Raw genomic sequence first — 23,636 nt, 5'->3', positions numbered from 1 at the left:
ATATAAAATTCATAATTATTAAAAGTGAGAAGAATATCTTAGTATTAATATTTTTCTGGTTGTATCTCTTTATATATTTTCTTAAAGTAGATGCATGAATGTGATTAATAGGATGTAATTAATTACTTGTTAAACACCATAAAATTACTAGAAAAACGTATGATGAAAACCCATTGTCCATGTTTAATTTTATTTTTCTTTTAGATATTAAACCCAATGCAAAGAAGATTTTTGAAAATTAATTTGAGTCCTTGTATTTTATTTTTTATTCATGATTTGGTCCTTGTTTGCAAATTTTTTATATACTTATACCCTATTGAAAGTAAACTTATTCCCTGTAATATTTTTAAAAATTACCTGAACCACAAAGCTATTAATCTAGTTATATATGACAAATTTTCCATGATATATATTTTGTTTTTGAAAAAATAGTTGAAATATGAGTTTTTGACACCTTCAAATTGAACCTCAATTTTCCAGTAATTAGAGCCACGTTCGGTGATAAAAAAAAATATGATAAATAAACGGTGTGTTGTCTATTAAGGTACGTGACGTGTCATTTATAATAAATAAATAAATAAAATTTTTTTAAAAAAACATCTTGTGAGCCTAGGTTTACATATGGGTCAAACATCCAACCCAAAAAAAAATTTTTATCTCGTTTTTTGTCTTCTCTAGCATTTTATATAATTGATTTTTTTAAAAAAAAATTAAATCATTAATTATCAAGTTATGTCATTATTTTTAAGTAATATCAGCTTTTTTCATGATAACAATTATTTTTTCAATAATTATATATGAACTTAATATAATTGATGTTCTAGATGAGGGAAAGAGGTTTTGACTTAAGATTTATATCAAATCATTCGAATTATTTCGGATACTGCTTTCAATAACTTATAGTTTTTATCAAATTAACAACATATCTAAAGAAATATATATTTTTAGCTAAAAAATAATAAATTAAAAAAATTATGTTAACAACATTACTTTTTTTTCACATAATTTTAATTATTATATCCATGAAATAAATTTATTTTTATTTCTATATAATTAAATAAAATAAAAATTTAAATAACACCTCATTCCACTATATCAAATATCTTTAGGTACAATTTATTTATCAATTTATAGTGCTAATATTTAATTAATATTAGTAATTATTTTTATAATTTATTAATTTTTATAATTTTCATTTTATTTAATTAAACACAGTAATTTTCCATTATCCATTAATTTTTTTCAATATACAAGAAAAATACGTTCACAATACTACATTCTTTTCTAGCTTTCGGAATTAATTTAAAATGGCTAGTACTCAATGTCTAATCAACGAGGTGCTATATATGATTAAGAATTTGAACATTTATAGAAGCCTGGGTAAATACTATAAAAGGAATAACGTCTTAGGCATCAATTGAGTGGCAATAGACATATTCCGTAGAGAAAGTACAATAAGACGTGGAGAGACGCTCGATTTAAGTGCTTGTTTGACGCAGCAGTGAGTCGTTTTTTTAATTTATTTCTTGATTGTTTTTTGTTTTAATATATTGATATTAAAAATAAAATTTTAATATATATATATATATATACATATATATAAATATAAACTTCGACTACCCTAAAAAGTAACCCTACAAGACTCAACCTCTAAACAGGAAGAGAGGAGGGTCACAGTTCTTTTTAAGTGCAAGGACAAATAAGTGATAGTGCTGTCAACTGTCTGGAGTCAGCTCTTTAATTTGAACACTATACATGTTGTTTTTGGAGATACTCAAACGTGGAATCATCAGATCCCTAGCTACTGTTTTCATAATGAGATCTATGTCTATGTCTATAGCCATTCCAAAGAAGAAGTGCCAAATCCATTACATTTACCATCCCGATCACGGCCATAAAGAAAGTTCCATTACATTTTCACATTCAAACAAGCGCACCCCACAATTTGGAAGTATTATTTTGTTCATAGATAGCCAGCCCCCAGTACCACTGCAATCAATTCAGGTATATTTAACCCCAGGAGCTAAAAAAATGAGGTCAAGTTCTTTGTTTCTTTTGTTTATTATTTGCCTACATGTTTATTTATTCAGTTAGTTGCCGTAATATATCTATTCTTTATTTGCTTTTTAGTGCTAGCTAGCTCACTGGGCGCCGGTAAAATGAAGCATTGATTTCGAATACTTGAAGTGCCGGTGATCGATGGTTTTATGGCGGGTACGTAGCATTCTCTAGTGGTAACTCTTTCATGGACGAGTACTTAATTTACAAAAACAAGAACAATTCTTATGGAGTACTAGTTTAAGTAGTTTATATATATCTGCAAAAGCTGAAGAACCCTACCATTCTCATGAATCATGATCACTGAACTGAATAAGAAGCCAAACGATCTGACCCCACCAACCCAAAACTAAAAACAACGCGTCCATTATACCACCATCAAAAACCACCTTTCTTAAGAAAACCCTTTGTTGAAGTAGAGTGCCACTATTGAAAGGTTGAACAAGAACAAGAACAAGAGGGAACCTAAAAGAAGGGAAATTAACAGTGAGGAACAGTGGCCTTCTTTTTTTGTGATGAGAAATGATGATGATGAGACCAGCTGGAAGTTTGGGGGGCTCAAGGTGTCAAGACTGTGGAAACCAAGCTAAGAAAGACTGTTTTTACATGAGATGCAGAACTTGTTGTAAGAGTAAAGGTTTTCATTGTCAAACACACGTCAAGAGCACTTGGGTTCCCGCTTATAGACGGCGACAGAGGGCTCAAGATCTTTCTCCTGTTCAACAACACCAGCTTCAAGGACACAACCCTAAAAGGCTCAGAGAAAATCCCTCCTCAGGTACTGTTCCTTTACTTGTAGATCTATCACTATTTGAGATTGTGAAGTAATTAAAAACTCAAGAAAACCATATCTATTGCTTGATACGAATGAGAAAACCTCAGTAACCCTAGCATCTAAGTAGCACTCTTTATACTGTCAAGGGTGTAATTGTGATGAGCATATCCATATAGATCACTCTCCTTATTTTTCATGATCACGAAGTTTATCTTTGTTTTCATGATTTGCTTATTTTGAAGATTTTTAATGGCATATATTTTATCTCTTTTAGGTTTAGAAATCGAGAATTTTCCTGCTGAAGTGAACTCTACAGCCACATTTCGTTGCTTTCGAGTGAGCTCCATTGATGAAGCGGTTGATCAAGTTGCATATCAAACAAGGGTGAATATAGGAGGCCATGTTTTTAAGGGTATTCTCTACGATCAAGGCCCTGAAAATCGTTATGACTTTGGTGAAAGCTCTTGCAGACAACTTCAAGGGCCTGATCTCACAAATGCAGGTGCCCTAACTCCTGCTACTACCACTTTAGCTTCAACTTCAGGTGCTGCAGAATGTCTTGCTCGTCCTTCATTTCCATTTCCCCTTAATGCTTTTATGTCCAATAAGCAACTTTTCCTACACCCAAAATCTTAGGGCTCATCAGTTTAATTTGCGTAGCTATCAAAAAGAAGAAGGAAAAGAGTGAAAATGTTAAAAGAGCCCAGCTTTTTGTCAATCATCAATTGAATCTTCCTCTTCTGTTACCATAAATCGCTAGATATTCACGGTGAAGGTTGTTCTTGTGAGTATCCATTGAAATAGAAATGAATAACTGGAGATCTTTGTTCTTTTTTCTAATCTTAATATATATATATATATATATATAATTTAACGTTCAATTAAATGGTCTTGTCTTAAATATTTTAAATGTGGCATGCTACTGCAGATTGGTTTTTCAGTTTGTCTCCTTGTTCATTTCTTTATTATTTTATTATCTTCTGAGTCCAGGTTTAATGTCTTCGATCTCCTTCAGTTGTTTACGAACTTCGAAGCTACTTTTTCCAGTTTATCCGTTTCTTTGCCGGCCTCAAGCTGGACTATATCTGCTTCTTTGTATGTTTAGAGAGGCTACAAAGATTTAATTAATTAAGATAAGTTCTACAGGCTTATATATATATATATATATATATATATATATATATATATATAGTTGTGTCACCAATGCATGGGCATCAGACCCAAAATATTCAGGAAAACACACCTATCCACTTGAAACATAAACTAAGCAAAATAAAAACACAATAGTGCTTGTCATCTGCTTTTAGTTGTTTTCTTGAATAACAATTACAGACAGCAGAAAGAAGGAAAAATGCTTATTTCATTGGCATAGTTATATATTATGTATATTAATTGCAATGTTTTTTTTTCTTTCTATTTTTTTGGAGGAGGAGGAGGGAATCAGAATCACACTATCACTAAAGCGTAAGCTAAACCCTAAGGCTTGATACTTATTAAACCATAAAACGATTAGGTAGGCATCTTTGGGAGATTTTGGAGATGATGCCTTTTATATGAAAGCACTACATAAGCTCATGTTTAGCTACCTATAGGTTTTCTATATAATGCTGAGGAAACAATCATATACTTAACTATACGAAAAGATTGATACTCTCAGTGACACAACCACTCGAATATATCCTTTGTACTTGGAAAAGGAACCATGGTACAAAAGTCATGAATGGCTAGCTCTAATATTTATAGTGTAGATGCTGTGCCTGGAATAAACCTTTCTAAGAAATTCATAAGTGGATTCTCGCCCAGAAAGGGCCTGTAAATGGTTTTCCCGATATAGTCATGGGAAAGGAAGTTTTTTAAAATCTTCTGCGTGTAAAGAAATGACTTCTCATGGAAGATTTCCAGCAATTTGTATGGGACAAAAGACATTTGATCAGGTGGTTCGATCCAATGCTGTTTTTATCGCATTAGATTATGGTAACAACCTTTATCACGACCTGCGTGCCCTGAGAAATATCATATATATATAACCATCCGGCCCCAAGGAGAATATGTTGTTCTTTAGCCCTTTTTCTTTTTCTCGAACAAGAGATCTTATTCGCGATGATCAGCTAAAAAAATTATGCACCAGCCTTTTATTTTATTAATTGAGAAGTAGAAGATGGGACATCTTTTCCATTACTAATATTGTGGTGCAAAGATATATATGAAGAACCTCCTTTTCGCTAGGCATCATCTGGGATGGGAATGCATGTACTGTCCTGCGGTGCATTTTTTCTTGTTGGGGCTGTAGCTAGGTTGTTTCCTATTGTCTCAGAATGCTTTGTATTATTATTATTATTATTATTGAAGCAAAATCATATTTCATTAAGAAATCAGACCTTGTACGTACGGAGGAAATTACATCTAGAATAATATCATCCCGGATTCTTTGCTTCGAATCAATGCTTTGCTCAATTTATAGTTCATGTATCAGGTAATGCCGTACTTGTAGAGATTTTTTTAAAAGTAATTTTTAATTAAAAATATATTAATAATATATATTTTTAATTTTTTTATATTTTTGATATCAACACATATATTAAAACCATAAAAAATTAATTTAATATTTTTTCAAGAAAAATCATTTTGATAGCTATAAACTCTCAAAACAGGTTCATAGTTTAATTAAGAATATGACGAGATATGATCAGACCAGGATCATTGTAATTTTATTTCCTCATTAGTAAAAATTCCATCACTACATATTCAAAAAAAAAAAATGCAAGAAACTACGTACAATCCTTGTATTTAAATGCTGTAATTCCATCACTATATATATATTCACCAGTCTTTAAGGTTAATGTTTTCTTTTTCATATATCAAAATTTATTATAAGTCAGCTTGCTTTGTTCATATCATACTCTTTCTATGATTTGTAATTAAGTCGTCAAAAAAAGTTATGTTTATAATAGAAAGTAAGTATTCATGAGAAAAGAAAAAGGGTGTGCTTTGATGCTTTGGCTTAATTAAATGCTACGCGATATCTTTGTAAAACACAATGCATGTACATGTGATCGTTGATAAAACAAAAAAAAAATCATTTACATATATATACGCATGAAATACCAAGATCATGATTGCAGACAGCTACACAAACAGCCTATAAACTAGTAAAATTGATTAAATTAAATTTAAATGTTGTTTTATTGTATTTTTAAGCATCGTAAGAAACCCCCTCGTCTAATTTTTATACCCATCATGAATCCAATACGTAATATCCTCATTCTGTGCTGTTCCATGCCTGTGTTCTCAAGGTGCATAAATTAATGGATGCTATTCTATGCCTATGTTTATCAAATTCAACAGCTATTCTTTTAGAACTCAAAATTCTTTCAAAAATTGTAAGTTTTTTTAAATAACATATTCAACAATTTTTAGTATACTATACCTGAAGATCAGTATGCAATCACACGAAATATCCCCACATGAAAGGATTATATTTTTCTATCATTTCAACCTAACAGTGTACGTAGCAGTCATAGCAATAGATAAGAGGTAAGTGGTAGATTTTTATCTTTCTTTGCAGATGAAGTTGCAGGAGTAATTAACCTGGACGCTTGCAAACATGACAGAAGCAGACTTACAAAAGAAAAAAGAAGAAGATCAAAACAGATTAAACTGTACTTGCAATTTTTTCTTGAAGTGTTTTTCTTTTCTCTTGGTATTTCGAAGACCATGCAGGTTTTACCAGTGCACATTTCATGGTAAAATTGGCTTACTGGTATCTGGATGTAATTTTGAACGTAATAGTGTGCATTTAATTTCATGGCAGGCAATCTTCGATTCTGTATCAACCATCATATATTTTAGTATAGAGATTAATCTGCGGTAACAACATCATGCATCCAGCCATCTATTTCTTGTTTTTGTTGTCCGCTTTCTTCAGAGCAAAGAATGGGGAAGCAGATTCTAGTTGTCTCTTAATCCAGTTATGTGACAGGGCCATTTTCTGAATAAATAGTTGGTTTATCTATCTGATGAGCTGCTAGCCAACTTTTATGGTCTTGTTCAATTTATATATTCATTGAACCGGCAACTTTTGTTTTCTATATATATAGACGAAAAAAAAGAAAGAAAAGGAAATTAAGAAAAAGAAAAATGATGGCATTAGTTAGCATCTCTGCTGCTGTTTATAGATGCAGATGAACAGCGATATTTGGCAGCCTGCCATCATTATCTTGAGTTAAAGCACGTTTAAGTGGCAAGAACAAGCTAATGGTCAACCTTCTTTTATACATTTCAGTGTCGATGCCTTTCAAATCAACATGACTGTATTTAGTTTGCCTGTCTTTTTTTCTATACATAGTGCTCGATGTATATTGGTCTGAACGTCCATAAGAAATCTTTACCGGATCCTGAAGTTTTGTAGAACTCTAAAGAATGTTATTTGTTTTTTATGTTTAAAACTGTATCTAGTTATATTCAACAAGAAAAAATATTAAATTAATTTTTTAAAATATTTTTAATAATTTTAATATATTGATATCAAAAATTAAAAAAATAAAATTATTTTGATATATTTTTAAATAAAAAATAATTTTAAAAAACATTATGCTGAAACTAAAATTTAAGACAGGTTTTATGGCTAAGTGAACTTTCATGCCAAGTTTATCCTTTTGTTTAGTGAAAAACAGGCTATTCAAGTTTATCCTTTCAAGTCAATGGATGTTGATTGCTAACAGTCAAGTATTAATGCTGCAAATTCTTACCTAATTAAGCACCAACATGGCTATCGATGAACTTAATTTAATTGCTAGCTAGGTTGCTGATCAACCCTTTTTAGGTATTAATTGTGCAGATGAATAAATTAATTAATGGTTTTAATAATGTGATTTATACTGAAATCCACCTAAATAAAAAATATTTTTTATGCATCGCAAAGTAATTGTTGAATATGGCCTCTTAATCTTGTTATTTATGATCACTTGTTATTCCCTTCAGAAAAATTACTGGAAAGATTTTTCTTAATTAAACGTTTTCTCTACCAGTCTGCTTTTAATTATACCTTAATCATCTTGTTGCAACTCATATTACATGTACACACAAATAAAATTAGGAAGTTAGCTATGCTCAATGATTAAAGTAAAAATGTATATAAAGAAAAATAGGTGGTAATTTCGTAAAATCGACTGGAATTCTCATACTGGGCCTATTATTTCAAATCTAGGCCCAATACACAGAAACAAACCCCCACAAAAACTGACCATCGTTCATAATTGGGCCTCCCAGTTTTAACCTTAATAAAACCCATCAAGCCCACGATAAATCTGGCGCGAAAACAAGACCCGTCTCCCGCCAAATCAACCCCCCCCCTCCCACACAAAAAGAAACCACCAAATCTTTCCCTCCAAACCCATTTCCTCCACAGAAAAAAATCCTCTCTCTGCATCTATGGCTTCCGACTCCTCTCCAGGCCGCAACAACAACGGCCCCTCATCACCCGATGAATTTGCATCGAGTCCAATCGGCAACACATATTCTTCTCCGGCCACAAGAACCCGGCGCAGACGCCGGTCCACCACACCTCTACCTTACAACACCCCGCCAACCAACCAATCACGCTTCGCCACTTCAGAATCAACCCCAACCACAACCCCCCACCGCACGCGCCATCACGTTTCAACCCCATCATCTGATGGCGGCCCCCCACTCTCATCCGATGCCGGAGATGACATCGATGAGGCCACACCGACGTTTGTTTGGGGGACGAATATCAGTGTGCAGGATGTGAAGGCTGCAATTCAGATGTTCTTGAAGCATTTTAGGGACGGGCAGAGTCAAGGGAGTGAGATTTATGAGGAAGGAAAGTATATGAAAGGGATACATGGGGTGTTGGAGATGGAAGGAGAGTGGCTTGATGTGGACGCACATGACGTGTTTGATTATGATGTTGAACTGTATGGGAAAATGGTCCGGTATCCCCTCGAGGTTTTGGCTATTTTCGATATTGTTTTGATGGACATTGTTAGTTTGATTCAGCCATTGTTTGAAAAACATGTGCAAGTCAGGATTTTTAATCTCAAGAGTTCCACAACTATGCGAAATCTCAACCCTTCTGGTAATTCATCTCTTTTTTCTTTTGTGCTTTTATTGAATATTAGTGGTTTTGTTTGATTTTGATTGCGGGGTTTTTTTTTGAAGATTTTGATTTAGTTTTGGTGGAATTTTTTGGTTAGATATTGAGAAGATGGTGTCGTTGAAGGGAATGATTATTCGATGCAGTTCAATCATACCTGAGATTAGGGAAGCAGTATTTAAATGCATTGTGTGTGGGTACTTATCTGACCCAGTTGTTGTGGACAGAGGTAATCGTAGTGAGCTGTTGCTAGTTGGGTCACTTGTGTAATATGTTCGTTGTTTTCAATGAGTTTTTGATTGTTTGTTGAATGTTTCCGAATGTTATCAGGACGTATAAGTGAACCTACAGCATGCTTAAAGCAAGAATGTCTAGCTAAGAATTCCATGTCACTAGTTCACAACCGGTGCAGGTAATTTCATTTTAGTTGTTTTGCTTATCTGAGAGTTTGAAACTTGCTTTACTTTTAAGGATTAAAGCGCATTATCACTAGTTATTAGATTAAGCCATGGCATTTGAAATATTTTTCCCAATAAGGAGTGAGAACTATTGTCTCACAAACGTATTTTAATTAACTGTTCTTGCTCCAAACACCAGGTTTGCCGATAAGCAGATTGTGAGACTCCAGGAGACACCGGATGAAATCCCCGATGGAGGAACACCTCACACAGTGAGCTTGTTGATGCATGACAAGTTGGTGGATGCTGGAAAGCCAGGTGATAGAATTGAGGTGAGACCAGACCGCATGATATTGTCTGACTAGAAGGAAAGAAATTCCTGAAAGTTCTATGTTTCTCACGCTTTTCTTTCTTTGAATAGGTTACTGGGATTTATAGGGCCATGAGTGTGAGAGTTGGGCCAACACAGCGAACTGTTAAATCATTATTCAAGGTATGCGCTTTCTTTTTCCTTTTTTTCCGTTAAATGGGTTGAGGCCTCTTCAAGCTCTCTAGGGATGGTGAGATCCTAATGCCATAAACTATTTCTTTTCATTGCAGACTTATGTAGACTGTCTTCATATAAAGAAAACTGACAAGTCAAGAATGTTGGCTGAGGATCCCATGGATGTTGATAATGGTAATGCTTCACGTAGGATTGAGGAAGATTTCCATTTTGATGAAGCGAAGGTGTGTTAATATTGCATTTTTCTTTACTGGAAAAGTCTTTTATGTGTTTTTCAGCCAAGATCACATTCTTGTATTGCAATTGCAGATAGAGCAATTGAAAAAGCTGTCGAGACAGCCTGATATATATGACAGACTGATCAGGTCCTTGGCACCAAATATATGGGAGCTTGATGATGTTAAAAGAGGTCTTCTTTGCCAGGTACTTGTATAAGTTTGACTTGATGCACTTCTTCATCCCTACTGGTATGGATGCTGTACAATTTTGCACTTCTTAAATCCACTTCAATAACAATTGTTAATGTATTGCTCAAAATGCAGCTCTTTGGAGGGAATGCCTTGAAGTTGCCATCTGGTGCTAGCTTCCGTGGTGATATAAATATCCTGCTTGTTGGTGATCCTGGAACAAGCAAGTCTCAGCTGCTTCAATACATACACAAGTTATCTCCCCGTGGCATCTACACCAGTGGAAGGGGAAGCTCTGCTGTTGGTTTGACTGCCTATGTCAGCAAAGATCCTGAAACAGGGGAAACAGTACGAAACTCTTTTTATACAATCCTTCTATTTTTTAATAAACCAGCTAGATCTAGAATATATGTGCCTTTATGTGAGATGTTGATATTGATGATGTAATCTTGTAGGTTCTGGAGAGTGGAGCACTTGTTTTAAGTGACAGAGGCATCTGCTGTATTGATGAATTTGACAAGATGTCTGAAAATGCAAGAAGCATGTTACATGAGGTTGGTCGTGTTTTCCTTTCTCCAGATTTTTCAGTCATATAAAAGAAGTTTTCTGTTAAATAACAAACACAGACCTCTGCAAAAATGTTGGCAACAGGGAACAATAACAAGTACATTTTTATTCTTGTCTCGTATGTTTTTTTTAGGTTTTTTATGTGTCAGTTTTCAGAGTTTAAATGCTTATGACTGAGAGAGGGATTTCCTTTCTCCATAAAATATCCAGGTAAATATGGATATTTTTTGGCAGAAGAATAGAATAGAAAATCATCACTTAAACATACTCTTTGCATTTGACTTTCTAGCATATTATCTCAATTAAATATGTCCTGCAATTTTTTGTGATGAAAGTTTCTAATTATTGCAGGTGATGGAACAGCAAACTGTTTCCATCGCAAAGGCTGGAATTATTGCTTCCCTCAATGCCAGAACTTCAGTATTGGCTTGTGCAAATCCTATTGGTTCACGCTATAATCCTCGACTGTCTGTGATTGACAACATACACCTTCCTCCCACATTGTTGTCCAGGTAAGGAAAACTATCCGTATGTCATGCAACTAAGGCAGTGGATACTTCGCAGTTTTGAGATGTATGTGACTATGGACTTGCTTTTGCGCAATGGAATTTGATATAATATTATCATACATTTTTAATGTTTTTTTTCCAAATGTCTTAGTTTTAGCTGTTATATGTCAGTATTGCCCGTGTTAAAGTACTAATTGCTGAAAGATATTTGATGCTATTAAGTTCTTTCTGTTGCTAGAATGACTGATTGTGGATGCTTTCTAGGTTTGATTTGATATACTTAATTCTTGACAAGGCTGATGAACATACAGACAGGCACCTTGCCAAGCATATAGTTTCTTTGCACTTTGAGAATCCTGAGGTATGGTGAATTCTAGCAATCCTTGTTACTTGAAGCTGTCTTCAATTCTCTGAAAATTTGTTCTGCTTGCAGAGTGCAGTGCATGATGTGTTAGACGTTGCTACATTAACTGCATATGTGAGCTATGCTCGAAAGTATATTCAACCACAGTTATCTGATGAAGCGGCTGAAGAGTTGACTCGAGGATATGTTGAGATGAGGAGGAGAGGAAATTTCCCTGGCAGTAGCAAAAAGGTCTGCTCTTAACTCTATCCTCTAATCCTTCAATAATCTGTGTAACTGAATTGATCATTAACGCTACCTTATGCCTAGTATGATCTTACCTGGTCATTTCTCCAAGTGCTCTTATTTCTTACAAGTAGGTCGCTACACATTATTAATTGACTCACATAGCATTAAAATCTTTCCTGGAGAACAGAGTTCAGTAGATTCCCAACTAAGCCAGATTTCTCGATCCTTTTATTACTGCATTTATATGTTCTTTTTTAATTTGGTCAAATTTTCTTCCTCTTTAACTGCTTCTCATACAGTTGTTTTGATAATTTTTTTCAAGAAAAAATGTTTTTCTTTTTTAAATTATGCCCTTGTCTCTAACTTATCCATATTTCTTAAATTGTTTCTGTATGTTCCTTGATTTTAAATGTTAACAGGTCATAACAGCAACACCTAGGCAGATGGAAAGTCTGATACGCCTTAGTGAGGCTCTGGCTCGGATACGTTTCTCAGAATTGGTTAGTATTTCCTTCATGGATATCAATGGAAAAGTGGTTTCATCTTGAATGGAATTTATGAACTTGTCGTCTGGTGTTGGTACTTGCAGGTTGAGAAGCATGATGTGATAGAGGCCTTTCGGCTCCTGGAAGTTGCAATGCAACAATCAGCAACAGATCACTCCACTGGTAATTCTCTATTAGCTTCACCCCTTGATTCTTAACTTCATTTTCCTAGCCAGAAACATTCAAATGATGTCTTCTCTTTTCTACAGGAACTATTGACATGGATCTCATTACTACTGGAGTTTCAGCTAGCGAAAGGATGAGAAGAGAGAATCTTGCATCAGCTGCTCGCAGCATAATTACGGATAAGATGCAGCTCGAAGGGCCCTCAATGCGCTTGTTAGAGGTATGCTGTATGCAGGTTCTTTAAATTGTTATTTAATTTTAACCATAGCTAACACTTGCATGCCCATAATCAATAATTCAGTTGCTGGATGAGCTAAAGAAGCAGAGCTCTTTTGCTGAAGTTCACCTTCATGATGTAAGAATCTCTCTCTCTCTCTTCCCCCCTCCCCCAGCCCTGCAAAAATGAAAATCGTTGACCCTCCCATGTTTCCCCCCCTTGTATTTCAGCTGAGAAGTGCAGTTGCAACACTGGCAAGTGAGGGATTTGTGGTTCTCCATGGTGACAGTGTGAAGAGGCTATAGTAAGAGTGGAGGAACCAGACTTCGTCTGATTGATACAACTAAATGATACAGCTAAAACACTGAGAAGAGAAATAAGTTTTGCAGTTTCATTATTGATGGGATTATCCCACATATTTGGCCTGTCGTGGTGTATATTTGGAAGTTGTCAGCATCACTAGGAAAGTAGTAGAATGCAGTATGCTTGTAGTCTTGTAGATGCTTTTGATAATTTTGACTATTGACTTATTGAGTGGTTAACGTAGTTTATGACACCATATCTTAATGATATATTGATTCTTCAAATCTGTTAATTCGATGGACGCGATTGCTCTGTGTTCTAATCTTCATGATGTTTTTGAAGGGTTTCTTATCGTGTGACCTGTTTCTCCCTGTCTCAATTTAATAGCTGGCATAATCCTCATCTTGTTGATATAGATGTAGAATTACGAAATGGACCTGATGCATGCGCCAGGCTGCTTGATCTTGATCCAATTTTACAATTTAATAATTAAAAAGAAAAAACTAATAAATAACAAATTTAACGGAGTTATTGTCCACTTGATCCATGACTGGAGCTAATCGCTCTGTCCTTTCTCGAATTAAATAACATGATGACACAGCTTTCCTTTCTTTTCTTTTTTTTACAAAAAAAAAAAAAAAAAAGAGAAATGCAATGGTCGTTAAACAAAAATAGAGAAAAGAAAAAGGAAAAAACAGAGAGTCAAGCAGAAAAGATGCCGATGAAAGTTTATAGTGTAGCTCTGTGGCAATCCATTCCCTCTTCTCCTACAATTACGGGTTTGAGCAGCCTGTGTCTTGTATTGTCCTGTCCTGGACAAAATAAAAAAAATATTGTAATAAAAATGCAAAAAATAAAAATAAAAATAATGATATACATAGTAAAAACTTGAGCTGTATTTTCCCAGATAACATTTTCATGGCTGGACTCATGTGATCCACCACTTCAATGCTGGTGGTTTGCAACTTACATGGCCATGTTAAGGATTGTTTTGGTACTGTGATACTTACGAGTGAAATTATAATTTTTTATAACTATAGTTTTAAAAATATTTAATTAATTAATACATATTAAATTTATATTTATCTCACTAAAACTTTTTCTTCATGAAAATTAAATTTGTATACATCTCATTATAACTTTTTCTAAAAAAAAAGCTATAATTTATAGTTTTTTCTTTAATATATTTTTTTAAATTGTAACTATAAAAACTATTAAAATATTAGGAGTATTTGAAAGTGCATAGCGGTGTTTTTTAAAATATTTTTAAAAATATATCAAAACAATATATTTTATTTAGAACATCAAAACTATAAAAATAATAATAATTTTTTAATAAAACACCAACTGAATTTCTCACACCTTTGAACGCACACTAAAAGCTGGTTTGTCTTTGAAGTTACACGTGTATTAACAATGTATATAATTAACGATTCTGTTTCACATGAATAGCTAGCATTCTTTAGAAAATAATTTCGAAATCCACACGTGCTGGACAAGTAGATGAAACATGTGTGTTCTTCAGGACGAAACTGCGAGGAAATTTCCTAAAGTAGGATTTTCTTACTGGAAAACAAAAGACAGGTGAAATACAATGAAAAGTGGTTTTCTTACAACTCTTTCAAAAAAAATTTATATTTTTTTTATTATAAAAATTAATTGATAAAAAATATTTTTCCCAAAAATTTAGCTTAATTTAAAAAAATATATTTTTTTATTTTGAATAAAATATACTTTTCAAAAGTTCTAAAAAAATAAAAAAATATAATATTATTTGTTAACTATATCAAATTTTATTAATATTTTTTTAATTATTATATATTTTATTTTAAATTATTGTTTTTTTAAAATTTTGATCTTTATTTTTTTACTGTTTATTTTTTTTTGTTTTGTCATTTTTTAATAATTTTTCTTATATTTTAAATTTGGTTCTTATTTTTTATTATTATTTATTTTATTTGAAATAACTTATATAATTATATATATATTTTTTAAAAATTTATTTATCATATTTGATTTTTATTCTTTTAATTACTATTTATTTTATTTAAAATAATTTATAAATATTTTTTTTAATTTTATTATTCTTTAATCTGTTCATATATCATATTTAATTTCTACTCCATTAATAAAATTGAAAAATTAAGTTAAAATATTAATATATTATTTTTCAATTTATTTTTTATAACATGGTAAAATATTAGAAATTATATTTCCATTTATGTTTCAGGATATTATTAAATATATAAAAAATTAATTAAAAAAAAACTACGCAACAGGTATAAAAAACCCAAGGACAGAATCGTAAACAAACCAAATCATGTAAGGAAGGACGTGGCAGCTAGTTTAGAAGCAAATAGAAGAGGGAAAAACGACATCACTCACCTCCCTCTGTATTCTGTCCTCTCACGTCTTAAAAAAAATCATTTCACCTGATTGAATCACCAAGCCGGTAAATTAAAAAAAAAATAAATTCAATCAATCTCTGTGAGTTGCGAGATACAGAGAGAGAAATCGAATCAAGGAGAGGAGAGGAAATGGCGGAGGCAAGAGCAGGAGGAGGATGCTGTCCGCCGATGGATCTGTTCAGGTCAGAAGCGATGCAATTGGTGCAGCTTATTATCCCTATCGAATCTGCTCATCACACCGTCTCTTATCTCGGCGACCTCGGTCTCCTCCAATTCAAAGACGTCCGTACACATTCTTCTGTCCTCGCCCTCTAATTTTGTCTATCTCTCCGTCTTCTTCCATCCGATGTTGATTTTTTTTTTGTTAATTTATTGAATTCGATTTCTTATTATTCTCTGTTGTTTTCAGTGCAGATGGTAATGTTTTTTTATTTGTAATTTAATCGTAACTAAATCGAAATTCGAAATGTGATTTTGTGAACTCTTATTGCTTATATGGAGAATAAATTGGAGTTCAATAGAGACTACAACTCCTATATTTTGTTTTTGTTAGGGTTTTTGGTTTTTTAGTTAAAAGATTGTTTATTTTGGGATTGCTAGTGAAAGAATGTGATGTGATTGATTTGATAATTGATATTCAGCTTTAATTCTGATCTTATTTTCTGTTTGCAGCTCAATGCAGATAAGAGTCCATTTCAGAGAACTTATGCTGCTCAGGTGTGCTTATGTTTCGTGTTCATTCTGTGCTCTTGAGTATTTTGATTTTACGAAGAATTTTAAATGCATATGGTCCTGTTAATCACTACCATGAGTATCTAATTGCATTTGCCAGTGTAGAAATTTTTTTTTTCAGTACCTTAGATATTAGTTACATGAATCCATTTTATGCCTGGTAATGAAGTGAGATTCAGCTGTGGAAATTTTGATTTTTTTCTTCTTGTAAGATCAAAAAATTTGGAGAGATGGCACGGAAGCTACGGTTTTTCAAGGAGCAAATGGTGAAGGCAGGTATTACACCTTTGACTAAGCCTGGTGCACAAACTGAAATTGATGTGGATGACCTAGAGGTATGCTACAAAGTCGAATATACTGCTAGAAATGCTTTAGATGGGTCAGGGCTCATACTGTTTTGCATGGTTTTGGGTGCCATAGGTAAAACTTGGGGAACTCGAGGCAGAGCTGGTTGAAATGAATGCAAATAATGAAAAATTACAGCGCTCTTATAATGAGCTTGTGGAATATAAGCTTGTCCTCAACAAGGTATGGCTCTCTTTCCTGTTGTGGCCCAGTGATAATCATTCTTGTATTAGCATGGTTTGATATACCATGGAGAAGCTGGAACTTATGATAAGTTTTAGACATGTCATGATTGGTTTTGCAGGAGTTTCATAGTTCCTGTTATTTCCTTGTGTAGATCCTGTGATGCGTGTAACTCAGGTGTTATAGAATTTTAAGTCAAAATGCTATTAATACACTTTTCATTTATTAAGTCATGCAATGTTATGTAACAGGCATCCATTTTGTTTAATTTTACGTCTGCTCTCAATACATTTTTCATTTATCAAGTCATACAATGTTATGTAACAGGCATCCATTTTTTAGGTTTTATGTCTTAAGGACTTCATATTCTGCCGTTACGTAATTTGAAGTTGTTTCATAATCATGCACGGTCCTACTTTGAACCTTTTCTCATCAGAACTTCAATTATGTATGGGTAATAATCAAGACAATGATTTTTTTTCTTGTAGGCTGGTGAGTTTTTCTCTTCTGCCCTTAGGAATGCAACTGCTCTGCAAAAGGAATTGGAATCCCAACAAACTGGCGAAGAATCGCTAGATACTCCTTTATTAGAGGACAAAGTAGGAGTTCCAACTACTTGTTAGCATATCAATGTCACTTTATCCTCTTTTTAGTACACCAGTGTTACTTATCCTCATTTTTGTATTTGTAACTATAATAGTTGACTGGCTATTCTGTAGGAAATATTGAACGAGTCATCAAAACAAGTAAAGTTGGGGTTTATCACTGGCCTTGTTCCCAAAGAAAAGTCCATGCCATTTGAAAGAATTATATTTCGTGCTACTAGGGGCAATGTGTACATCAGGCAGGCTGCTGTTGAGGAACCTGTTGTTGATCCTGTTTCTGGAGAGAAGGTCAGTTTGGTCGCATTTCTGCTGAACATTTTATTCTTCATGTAACTTTTGTTTAGCAATAAGCATGATAATAAGCTGCTTACACGGATACACTCACGTATCCATGACACAGAAACAAAAGGTAATAAGGTAACTGCAGTTACACATCTTGTAATCATTTCATCTCTGTTACTCTAGCTCAATTGTAATTATCAATTTTAATCTCTTAATGTAATGTTACCGAACTTCTTCACCCATTTGTACAAGTCCTGTGCACTGCTCACACCCATGCTATCTTAAAATAGGCAGCCATGTATGATATATATCAGAAGTTTGTATGGTGTTCTCTTTAACGATGTATAGACACTTATACAGTCCTGATTGTTAGAAGGCAGCTATCGAAGAGGCTCACTAAATGCTTTGGCTCTATGATGACGTGATATTTCTTCGTGTAAATTGTTTAAAGTATCAAAATCAAATCAAATCAATTACTAATTTTACCTTGCTAATTGCCTGATTTTTAGTAAATGAATCACTTGTTCGTTTGAATCCAGCAGTGAATATTTTGTTAGATTTCTACTTAAAATGCAAGGGCTATGTTAAAATGCAAGGACTATGTTGAGTTATCTTAAATTCATTAATACTATGCTTTATTAATTGTTTAGTGCATGTATTGTAGACTTCTTGGAGAAAATGAATTCAATTGTCACCTAATTTTGTCTACCACATTAATATGTTTGTTTCTGACTTGTGAATGTCTACAGGTTGAGAAGAATGTATATGTTGTCTTTTATTCGGGAGAGAAGGCAAAGACCAAAATACTAAAAATATGTGAAGCTTTTGGTGCAAATCGCTACCCTTTCACTGAGGATTTTGGAAAACAAATTCAAATGATCTCCGAAGTATGTGTTGTGCTTTTGTCAGGTGTTTCATTCTCGTTTTAATGACAAGTTGCAAGTTTTGTTATTTTCAAGTCTTGCCACACTGCTGCTTGCTTGTTTCTTTTCTATCTTTTGTTTATCCAGGAAGCTGCTGCATGCTTCTTTCCAAGTCTTGATATTTTCATTTCCCTCCGAACATCTTAAACTTTCATTTTGTCCATATATCGAGATTGTTATGATCAGACATTTTTCAATTGCTTTATGCGTTTTCCATTAAAAGTTGTGCCTTTTTTTCTGATCGAGTATGATATGTTTAACCATTTCAAATTTCAGGTTTCAGGAAGAATCTCTGAGATGAAGGCTGCTATAGATGCAGGATTGTTTCACAGGAGTCATTTGTTGCAGACTATTGGTGATCAATTTTTGCAGTGGAATACTTTGGTCTGTTCAAAGTTATAATAACTCATTTTGATTGTACATATATGATAATTTCACTCTTTATATCGTGTTCTGTCATTAACAATCTTTTCAAACTGGTGAAGGTGAGGAAGGAGAAATCCATCTATCACACTTTGAACATGCTCAGCCTTGATGTGACCAAGAAGTGTCTTGTTGCTGAGGGGTGGAGTCCTGTTTTTGGTACAAAGCAGGTAAATCCTGACGCTAAATTTTAATGGGGAATGTTTTGGGTGATCTTGAATCCTATTTCTGAACTAATACATGCTATGAAACTCTTGCATTGGATTGCATATAAAACAAGTTTCAACTTGATGTCTGCAGATCCAGGATGCATTGCAGCGAGCTGCATTTGATTCCAACTCACAAGTTGGAACAATTTTCCAGGTTTTGCATACAACAGAGTTGCCACCTACATATTTTCGCACAAACAAGTTTACTTCTGCTTTTCAAGATATTGTTGATGCATATGGGTGAGTTTCACTCTAAGACCATTCTTGAAGTAGCCTAATTAGTTTTGATTTTTTTCCATTTATCGTCTTTAACTTATTTTCAAATCATGAAATTTAGCTGTATGTTACTGGGAGAGAATTTTATATATATATATGAGCCTAGATGGATATTCATGTCACCTTCTTTCATCTTCATGTTTGTCTCTCTCCTCAAAGTACTCTCATGAAGTAACTATTGGTAGTTACTCCTTGAATAATATAAAATTTCTAATTCGTTCCTAACTATAAAGAATGCATCGGAAATAACTGATTAAAAGTAATCAAATGACATGAAATTTAGGGTTTATAAACCCTGAACTAGGTCAGATCAACTGGGCTTAGGTCTAAATCCCAGTCCATTAACAACTTAGGTAGGAGTAATGCACATCTTACCACTGTTTACTTAATGTAAATTGATAATGGCATCACATGTGTTTGTCCCATGTCATGTAAAATGATCTAAACTAGCTGCATATGCACAATCCTGATGTATAGAATAGGTTCAGTTTTACATATAATTAGATTTGGTTAGATGATGAGGTAAGATGCCTCCCTATTTTCTGTACAGTCCCAATGTATAGTTTGCTGTTAAATATAGCATTTGCTTGCATGTATGGACTCAAAGATGCTTGTGTGCTTGTGCACCCAAACATTCATTTGCTGTTTGCCGGTTTTCATCCTTCAAATGAAATCAATAAATACAAAAAAGATGCTTTGGTTTTACATGATGGCAGGGTGGCAAAGTATCAAGAAGCAAATCCTGGTGTGTACACTATAGTTACATTCCCTTTTCTTTTTGCCGTCATGTTTGGTGATTGGGGACATGGAATTTGCATGTTGCTCGCAACATTAGTCTTCATAATCAGGGAAAAGAAACTTTCTGGCCAGGTAATCTCTGGGTATCTTTGATGGTTGACAGACATTTTGAACTTTTATGTCTAGCTTGGTTATTGCATTATTCTGTAAAGTCATTGAATGTTGACTTCTCTTACTATCAGGATTTGACTTTTTGTTAAAGATTGCCATTTTTTGTGTGCTTGTTTTTCTAGATTATGTGCTTCCCTGCAGTTAGCATCTAATATAATTATATTTCTTTTGTGCATCAGAAACTTGGAGATATCACTGAAATGACCTTTGGTGGTCGTTATGTTATTTTGATGATGGCACTCTTCTCGATTTACACTGGTCTTATCTATAATGAATTCTTCTCAGTCCCCTTCGAACTATTTGCTCCATCAGCATATGCATGCCGTGATCTCTCTTGCAGGTGTATGCCTTAAACCTTTTATAAACCTGCTACAAAAATCTTCATTTAGTGTGCTCTTTCAATTTTTATATGACAGTCTCAGACTCTCAGTCCCCTTCGAACTATTTGTTTTTCAGGGATGCTACCACAGAGGGTTTGATAAAAGTGCGCTCCACTTACCCATTTGGTGTAGATCCTGTATGGCATGGCAGCCGCAGTGAGCTGCCTTTTCTCAACTCTCTGAAGATGAAAATGTCAATCCTTCTTGGGGTTGCTCAAATGAACCTTGGAATCATATTGAGTTATTTCAATGCAACATACTTTAAAAACAGCTTGAATATCTGGTAAGTTTTGGAAAAACTAGAATGCTGGCTGCTTCAGCATCTTTAAATTTATTTCAATTTTTTCGCTGGAGTTTGAAAGATGGCATGGTATCTCTAGGGGTGACATTTGTCGTGCATTTTTCAGGTTCCAATTTATCCCCCAAATGATATTTTTAAACAGTTTGTTTGGCTATTTATCACTCCTTATCATTGTGAAGTGGTCCACTGGTTCACAAGCTGACTTGTACCATGTAATGATATACATGTTCCTGAGTCCAACAGACGAGTTGGGAGAAAATCAGCTTTTTCCTAGGCAAAAGACTGTGCAGGTTGAGTCGTATTTTTTGCCGGCTTTTACTTTACCTTTCATGTATATGAGATGTAGCCATTCTACTAATTCGTTTTGTATATTCGGTTTTCAGCTTGTGCTATTACTATTGGCCCTTGTGTCGGTACCATGGATGCTGCTCCCAAAGCCTTTCCTTTTGAAGAAGCAACACGAAGCTGTATGATACTGTTCTCAACTCCCAAGTTTCTCAATATGATTAAAGTTTATATATATATGCATGCATGCAAATAATAAACAAGAGCATTATACCCCGTTCTCTTGTATGCGTGTATGTATGCACACTTGCAAATAATAAACAAGAGCATTGCACTTCTTTCTCTCTTTCCATGGGTTCTGATTGTAAAGTTTCTCCCAGAGGCACCAAGGTGAATCGTACACACCACTTCAGAGCACTGAGGAGTCACTTCAGTTGGAGACAAACCATGATTCACATGGTCACGAGGAATTTGAATTCAGTGAAGTTTTCGTACATCAGATGATACATACCATTGAGTTTGTACTTGGAGCAGTCTCAAACACAGCTTCCTATCTTCGTTTATGGGCCCTCAGGTATGCCATTAGGAAATGAAGCTATGCAACAAATTTAGAATTCAATCTTGCATGTAACTGGTACATTTCAAAATTTGTGTAATTCTGTATGCATGATTGTTCTTGATGAGCACTGTATATATTCTCTTGATAAAAGCTGCGCAAACGGAAGTTTCCTTTCTTATCCTTTCAATGATGTCGAATCCCACCCCTCGATATGGTCCCACACAGTTCACTGTAGTCATTTCTCTATATATTTCCTAAAAGGTCATCGTCTTTTTATTTGATAGTTAGCGAGCTAATTGTATGCTTTATGTTGCATCTTTTTTTGCAGTCTTGCGCACTCGGAGTTGTCTAGTGTATTCTATGAGAAGGTCCTTCTCCTTGCTTGGGGGTATGTTAACACTTGTGATGATGCTGCTCGAATTATAAACGCCACACACCAATGACCTATACTCAAATTGGATGCTAGCTAACATTGTGCCTTGCATGTGCCACAGGTACCACAATATTTTTATCCTTGTTATTGGAGCCATCGTCTTTATTTTCGCGACCGTCGGTGTGTTGCTGGTGATGGAAACTCTTAGTGCTTTCTTACATGCCTTGCGTCTGCACTGGGTGGAATTCCAAAACAAATTCTACGAGGGAGATGGTTACAAGTTTTATCCCTTTTCATTTGCTTCGGTAAATGATGAGGATGAATGATGGCTCTGATATAAAATCATAGTTGCTGCCAAAGACGGGAATCCACTGTGTATGAGCATGGATTTGTTTGGGTTTTTTCATTTGAACATGATGAGAGGTCATTGGTATGTTGCGGGGAGTTTGAGGAAAGCTTCTATTCTTGGAGCATTGCTTCGCTTGTCCAATCCTTATTTGTTATTGAAAGGACCAGGCAGCTTCCTTCTAGGAAGTTGCTTTATGTATGTGATGCCAGCTATTGCCAGGTGTAATAATAAGGTTATTTGATTTATTTAAAACTCCCACTATTATTAGTATGTGGACAGATAGAAACAATAAAGCTGTATGCGGAAAACCAGACTTATCTGCTTGTACTATGCGGAGTTCTTAAAATAAATAAAAATTGAATTTTTTATGTTTTTTTAGTGTGTTGGTATTAAAAATAATTTTATTTTTAAATAAAAAATATCTTTAAAAGCAAGTCTGACTTCAACTTTATAGGTTTAGACATTTATTTATTATCATCTTACTGTGGACTTGACAACAATCCCGTCGCTGCTGGTTATTTTAATAATAGAACCGAACCAGACCTTAGGATGAGGTGCTGCTTGTTTGTGTGGCCCTGTACTTTTTTTTAAAAAAATTAATATTTTATTTTAAATTATTTTTTATTGTTTTAAAATTATATATATATATATATATATATATATATATATTTAACATATTTTTTTAATAAAAACATTTTAAAAAGCAGGTGAGGCTTGTAATTTGGGATCCTGGATAAATTTTAAAAATTTTATTGTTAGATTAAAATTTGGTATTTTAATATTTTTTAAAAAATTATTATTTTAATAAATTTCTAAATTAAAAATATTTTTAAAAAACATCCACATTTCCAATCACATCATTCCTCGTCAAACAACAAGAAGTTAAGTTGCGATTTTCTATCGTGTCACTGGTCGTTAATATGCTTGCTTCAACCAGAGGCATTTGGAGGGTTTATGGCATCTGTTCAAATCAAGTT

At 33.8% G+C, this 23,636-nt stretch overlaps 3 protein-coding genes across 3 annotated transcripts; all 3 read left to right on the top strand.

The window, feature by feature from the left end:
* Positions 1-2,281: 2,281 nt before the first annotated feature.
* Positions 2,282-3,644, top strand: LOC133679320 (protein SHI RELATED SEQUENCE 1). The gene is made up of 2 exons (XM_062101870.1): positions 2,282-2,836; positions 3,108-3,644. The coding sequence occupies exons 1-2, from the start codon at positions 2,581-2,583 to the stop codon at positions 3,467-3,469; spliced, it is 618 nt and encodes a 205-aa protein (XP_061957854.1). The 5' UTR covers positions 2,282-2,580; the 3' UTR covers positions 3,470-3,644.
* Positions 3,645-8,207: 4,563 nt separating this feature from the next.
* On the top strand, positions 8,208-13,440 carry LOC133679462 (DNA replication licensing factor MCM4). The gene is made up of 17 exons (XM_062102064.1): positions 8,208-8,930; positions 9,049-9,177; positions 9,279-9,360; positions 9,546-9,678; positions 9,768-9,839; positions 9,947-10,075; positions 10,161-10,274; positions 10,394-10,606; positions 10,714-10,812; positions 11,177-11,337; positions 11,599-11,695; positions 11,768-11,929; positions 12,346-12,426; positions 12,516-12,594; positions 12,681-12,817; positions 12,899-12,952; positions 13,045-13,440. The coding sequence occupies exons 1-17, from the start codon at positions 8,264-8,266 to the stop codon at positions 13,117-13,119; spliced, it is 2,484 nt and encodes an 827-aa protein (XP_061958048.1). The 5' UTR covers positions 8,208-8,263; the 3' UTR covers positions 13,120-13,440.
* Positions 13,441-15,483: 2,043 nt separating this feature from the next.
* LOC133680669 (V-type proton ATPase subunit a3-like) lies at positions 15,484-23,030 on the top strand. The gene is made up of 18 exons (XM_062103702.1): positions 15,484-15,807; positions 16,198-16,242; positions 16,470-16,592; positions 16,678-16,785; positions 17,274-17,384; positions 17,505-17,678; positions 18,422-18,559; positions 18,872-18,979; positions 19,081-19,188; positions 19,319-19,467; positions 20,220-20,373; positions 20,592-20,752; positions 20,869-21,075; positions 21,200-21,383; positions 21,477-21,560; positions 21,759-21,952; positions 22,266-22,325; positions 22,432-23,030. The coding sequence occupies exons 1-18, from the start codon at positions 15,655-15,657 to the stop codon at positions 22,634-22,636; spliced, it is 2,466 nt and encodes an 821-aa protein (XP_061959686.1). The 5' UTR covers positions 15,484-15,654; the 3' UTR covers positions 22,637-23,030.
* Positions 23,031-23,636: the final 606 nt, after the last annotated feature.

This window comes from Populus nigra, chromosome 19 (assembly GCF_951802175.1).
Source record: "Populus nigra chromosome 19, ddPopNigr1.1, whole genome shotgun sequence".
NCBI classification, from domain to species: Eukaryota; Viridiplantae; Streptophyta; class Magnoliopsida; order Malpighiales; family Salicaceae; genus Populus; species Populus nigra.
The sequence above is the reverse complement of the archived record's forward strand: the minus strand, read 5'-3'. Positions and strand labels throughout refer to the sequence as shown.